The sequence below is a fragment of the Micromys minutus genome (genome assembly GCF_963924665.1).
Source record: "Micromys minutus genome assembly, chromosome: 7".
Taxonomy (NCBI): Eukaryota; Metazoa; Chordata; class Mammalia; order Rodentia; family Muridae; genus Micromys; species Micromys minutus.
The window spans coordinates 38101895-38107275 of NC_137976.1; the positions used below are offsets into that span (position 1 = coordinate 38101895).

The window sequence follows — 5381 nt, forward strand, 5'->3', positions numbered from 1 at the left end:
TAGAGTTAGAGACAGATCTTTATTTTAAACTCTGATCTACCAATTTAGCGTTTCCCACCAACTCTGGGAGCAGAGACCTTCACAGGCTTCACAATCTTTTGTTTAGGTGCTGCCTTTGTGGGGGCCTGTAAAAGATAATATCACATTATTCAATGAAATTGTTACCTTGCTTTTACTGTTTACATTCTTTACATACCTAAAATGTCTTATTAAACCTAACTGCACTATCAATTTCAAAGTACCTCATTTTTAAAGCTCACTTCTACCATAAAATATTGTTATAGATTGGACAGTAAGATACAATGTGGGATCTTGAACCCACCAATTTGGGTCTGTGAATGATATCCAGGTTAACTTTGATCCTATCTGGATCAAAGTGCTTGAACTGGAGGCTCACACTACTTGGCACAGCCATTTAAGAATGATGTAGTTGGGGGGCTGGAGAGATGGCTCAGTGGTAAAGAGCACTGACTGCTCTTCCGAAGGCCCCGAGTTCAAATCCCAGCAACCACACAGTGGCTCACAACCATCTCTGAAGACAGCTACAGTGTACTTGCAAGGGCAGTACACTTTTCTTTCACCTTATAGGTCCCCAAGATCAAATTAGGGCTGGGACAAACTGCCTTTACTAGCAGTCATCTTGCCCACCTAAGAATGAAAATTTGACATTAATTCTCTGGCCTTAAAATTTTTTTTTTGAGACCAGGTCTCTGTGTAGCCGTGGCTGGCTTCAAAGATCTGCCTTCCTCTGCCTCCCAAGTGCTCCTATTAAAAGTATGAGTCACCATCGCCTAGCTCTGGCTTTAAATTTTCAACTAGAAAAAGCTGGGTAAACTCACCCTGTTGTACCATTACTATAGAATTACTTCAAAACTGTCTGAAAACACAAAAGCCAAGCCGAGCACACAGGGAAGCACACCCCATCCTGACTAGGCAGCAGGATTGCTCAAGACACATCTCATTGATAGCTCCAAGCCAGCCTGAGTTATACAGTAAAAACATCTCAGAAAAAGAAACCCACTTACCCCCCACAACCAAAGCTAGCTTTGATTTCCCCTAACACATCTAAAATTAAAAATCTCTAGAAACCAGAGATTTCCATGTAGAAATTAGCTACAACCATTTTCGATAGAAACTTGAACCTGCACTTTGCTAACCCTTGCCTTAAGGATAAAATTTCCTCTTTTAAGAAAACCAAGATCTCCAATAGTTACCTTGGCAGCAGCCATTGCTGTCTTCTTTGATGCCTGCTTAGCCTTTTTTGCTTCCTTGGCAGCCCTGTAATGTCATATAAATAACATTAAGCAAGGCACTTTACTCTTTAAGAACACAACCTATTGGTACAAAGCTAGAGGTTTTTTTTTCATAAGTTATAACTACACTGTAGTAAAATTCTGAGGGCATCAGATCTCATTACAGACGGTTGTGAGAAGCCAGAGTTTTAAATAAGTAGGATCATCGTAATTGTAAAACCCAGAGACATGAACACCCACCTACACTTACATAGGTGGTGAGGTTGCAGCAGTTAGATCACAAATTCAAGGCCAACAAGGGCTTCATTGGGAGAACTTTACAAACAACCCCACAAAAAAAAAAAAAAAAAAAAGAAAAAGAAAAAAAAAAACAGATCCAAAGAGTTGCTAATAAGTTCCATTATCCAAGTCAGCTAAACATTAAATTGTACAGTAACTACTGAAGTTTAACAAATCACTTAGAGTATAAGCTTACATTAACAGCCAACAGTCCCATGAAATTGGGCTTCTGTACCTACAATAACCACCTAAACTCAGAAAGCTGAAATTTCATGGTAGAGCTATTCTTACCTTATGGCCTGCTCTCGCTGAGCTTTCCTAACTTCTGGCTTCTGATTCCTCTTGGCCATTATATCAGCAAGAGATGCACCAGTGATGGCTCGCTGGAACTTGACTGCACGGCGGGTTCTTTTCTTTTGAATTTCTTCCTACAAAACAAAGGCTATGACTTATTAACCTTACTCAATAAAGTAAAAATTAAAGTCAAAGAACTTATTTTGAGGGAGGCATTCTGGGACAGGTTTTCTCTTTATAGTCCTGAAACTCTGTAGACCAGGCCTATCTCTGCTGCCCCCAAGTGCTGGGATTAGAGGTGTGCACACACTACCCAGCCCCTTGGTCTATTAAATTTCATACTTAACAAGTTAATTCAGGTCAATTATACGAAATAAAAATTGCCTTCCAAGTTATGAACCATTTTAAGCTTGTATCACAAATAACAACCACTTTTTACTACATAAAAAGGACAAAAACCTTGAACTTTTAAGGATGGTTTACTTAGGGAGTTGGATGGTACTTTAAAAATAATTTTAGGGGCTTGACAAATGTCTTATCAGTTAAGAATACTGACTGCTCTTACAGGATTCAGGTTCTGTTCCTGGCACCCAGATAGTAGGGCACAACTCTAGTACAAAACATCTGACACCGTTTCTGACTTCAGCAGGTACCAAGCACATACATGGTGCACTTAATAATAAAAGCATGAATGCAAATAAACATTCATACACAAAAAATAAATCCAAAAGCAAAACATTAAAAATGTTTTTGAAAAACTGATTACAGCAGACTGAAGAAATCTACTTATGAGTTGGGCTTAGGCAGAGAACATTTGTGACAAGGAAACTACGAGCTTTAGTATCCAGGAATCCAAGTTTGTGTTCCATTCTATACTATAGTCATTATGAGAAACAAGCTCCCACAATGCAACTCTAAGACCAAGAACAAGTAAATGCTCCTGAATTGTCTAAGTGGATATGTGTGTAAAATTACCCTTACACAAAAAATAAAGGCGCCATTCTCATTGAAAAGAAAAATTTACTCAGATTGTCTTAACAGCATTTCTCACTCCAAATTCTTCTTACAACAATTAACTCTCCATTCCTCTCTATCATTTCAGTATTTATGAACCTATTTTAGGCACCTCATAAAAGTGAAACTATGTAGTTATCCCTTTGTCTAGCTCAATGGTTCAAAACCTGTGGCTGTCTCACCCCTTTGGGGTTGAAGACTGATTCACAGGGTTCTAACACTACCAAACAATAGTCATTGGTTTAAAATAGCAGTTTTTAACCCGGTTTTGAACCCTGGGTCACATATCTAATTCCTGGTATTTACAAGAATTAACAGTAGCCAAACAAGTTATGAAGTAGCAATAGAATGACTTTATGGGTGGGGTTTACCATAATAAGAGGAACTACATTAAAGGGTCAGCAATAGGAAGGCTGAGAACCATAGGTCTAACCTATTTTTTCAGTCTAAGAGGTTCTTCAAAGCTAGCTGTCTTTCACCCTTCAAAGGGGAAAATATCACAATGTATATATTTATGGCCGAATATTCCTAACCAAAAACTTGGGCCTCTGAGGAACAATCACCACAAATTGAAAATTCCACATTGGCTTCGTGAAAGGGGTTGATGTCAATTATTGGGTCTGGGAATATTGCCTTTTTAAAAAATCACTTTCAGGGTAGAAAAGAAATGGAACTGCTTTTTAGCCTTGGGTCCTGTCACCAACATACACACCCACACACATACATACGTGGCCTCCAAGTCAATTCTCTTGCCTCCGCATTGCAAGAGTTCAATACCAAACTAGTTGAATACCTGATTTCAGTACTTAGAATGGAACTGCCAGATGTTAGAATTCAAAAAAATTTAAGTTTGTCAACCTGATCTACAGAGTAACCCTGTCTCAAAAAACAAAACAAGTAATATTTTGAGTCAATCAAAAGGTTTAAACCCCGTATCATTTTACTCTAGGATTTTTGTTTCTCTATCACCCACCCCCCATTTATGCATCTAAAAGGATCTAGTAAATATAAGTGATTCTTCTTTTCACTAACTCTACTACCTGTTCTGCTTTGGGAAGGTCTTATGTAGCCTAGGCTGACTTTGTACTGATCCTCCCGCTCCTACCTCCCAAATCTACTAGGATTGCATGTGTGGGCCATATACCCATTAGACATGTTTCACATCTGGTACCACTTATTAATTAGAATACCCAGCTAGAATCTACTTAATAAGGCTCACACTCGCAAGCCTCTAACGCCTAGCTGTTGTCCTACCACACCTCACCACATCAGAGCAACACCTAACATCCTAAGGGCCTCTTCAACCCAAATGAAGTTTACGGAGGGGAATCCTTTCACATTCAACAAACAGCTCTGAAGCCTATGGTACACAGGCAACACTAACAAGTTCTCTTATTTTGTTTGATGGTTTAATTTTAAGACCACATTGCATAGTATTGTTTAACCAAAATTTAACATGGCAAAAACCGGACAGTGTAATTTTAAAAGAGGTTAGCAAGCTGTATTCCACTTACCGACTGTCCTTTCTTGTGTTTTCTTCTGTAGAGGACAGTCCAGTTTATCTGCCGAGGATTCCTTTTGGACAGGAATGCAGACTCGCATTTTGCATTAAGAAACTGGAAAACCTATAGTTAACAAATTCAAATTAGTCCTTTTACATAGAGACTGAGATTTAAGTCCTTATACAGTTTAATCCTACTCTCATCTCAATATATAAATATAAAAAGGAAGCAAATTGTCTCTGTAAGACAAATGACAGGTAAGTTGGTGGAATCAAACGTTTCGTCTTTTCTCAGGAGCAGACAAATCTACACTAGTCGCCGAGGGTCGGGTGGCGCTATACTCGGAAGAAATCTGTCTGAGCCCTCCAAAAGATCTGAAGTCCATTTCCCTACCCCATAGCTATTAGTTACACAGAGCACTCATTTCCAGCCTGGGTTACACTCCATCCATATTCACCCAGGCTTCCCATCCCACATGGGATCCCCGGGCCCTTCGCGAAACAGCCGACCGTCCTTTCACTCCCAGCGTCCGCAGCCGGCCTTTACCTTCCCGTCGGTCCTGGCGTAGCGCCGCCCGTGTCCCGGGTAGATCTTGTACCCGCTAAAACTGCACAGCTCGACCCTGTAAGGAAAAGCCAAAGCTCGTTAGGATGTGCATTGCAAAAAGGAGCCATCTCCGGGTGCTCTGCCTCAGGATGGAGACGGATTGGGATACCGGGCTCCCGCTTACTTCATGGTGGTAGATGTCGGCCTGCCGGGGGAAAGATGGCGAAGAGAAAGAAAGAATCATGGGAAAACACCTTATAGGGTAGAGGGAATCTCCTCCCTAAAGTCCCTTCCTGGACCCCGGCGCCCAGTGATGATGTCACTTCCGAGAGCCGGGTCTCCGTTTCCTAGCAACACCTTTATAAATTATTGGCGGGGAGTGTGTTTGAGATCCAAGTCGGTTCTTAGCTTGGGTTCTGTGTCATTTTATTCCCCCCCCCCTCCAGGCTATTGTTCTAGAATATAAAACCAGCATTTCGCCGGGAATTATAAA

The 5381-nt window shown here is 40.6% G+C and overlaps 1 protein-coding gene across 1 annotated transcript; it reads right to left on the bottom strand.

The window, feature by feature from the left end:
- RPL24 (ribosomal protein L24) lies at window positions 1-5123 on the bottom strand. Its single transcript, XM_080919449.1, has 6 exons — window positions 5073-5123; window positions 4889-4964; window positions 4355-4465; window positions 1824-1960; window positions 1215-1278; window positions 1-125 (listed from the first exon to the last, which is right to left on the bottom strand). The coding sequence occupies exons 1-6, from the start codon at window positions 5075-5077 to the stop codon at window positions 45-47; spliced, it is 474 nt and encodes a 157-aa protein (XP_080775575.1). The 5' UTR covers window positions 5078-5123; the 3' UTR covers window positions 1-44.
- Window positions 5124-5381: the final 258 nt, after the last annotated feature.

What these genes read in the sequence shown, in the direction of transcription:
- RPL24 (XM_080919449.1), bottom strand. An exon ending in CAGCGAGAGCAGGCCATAAG is followed by an intron (nt 1,279 to 1,823) that starts GTAAGAATAGCT and finishes ATGACATTACAG; the next exon opens with GGCTGCCAAGGAAGCAAAAA. An exon ending in CAGCAATGGCTGCTGCCAAG is followed by an intron (nt 126 to 1,214) that starts GTAACTATTGGA and finishes TATCTTTTACAG; the next exon opens with GCCCCCACAAAGGCAGCACC.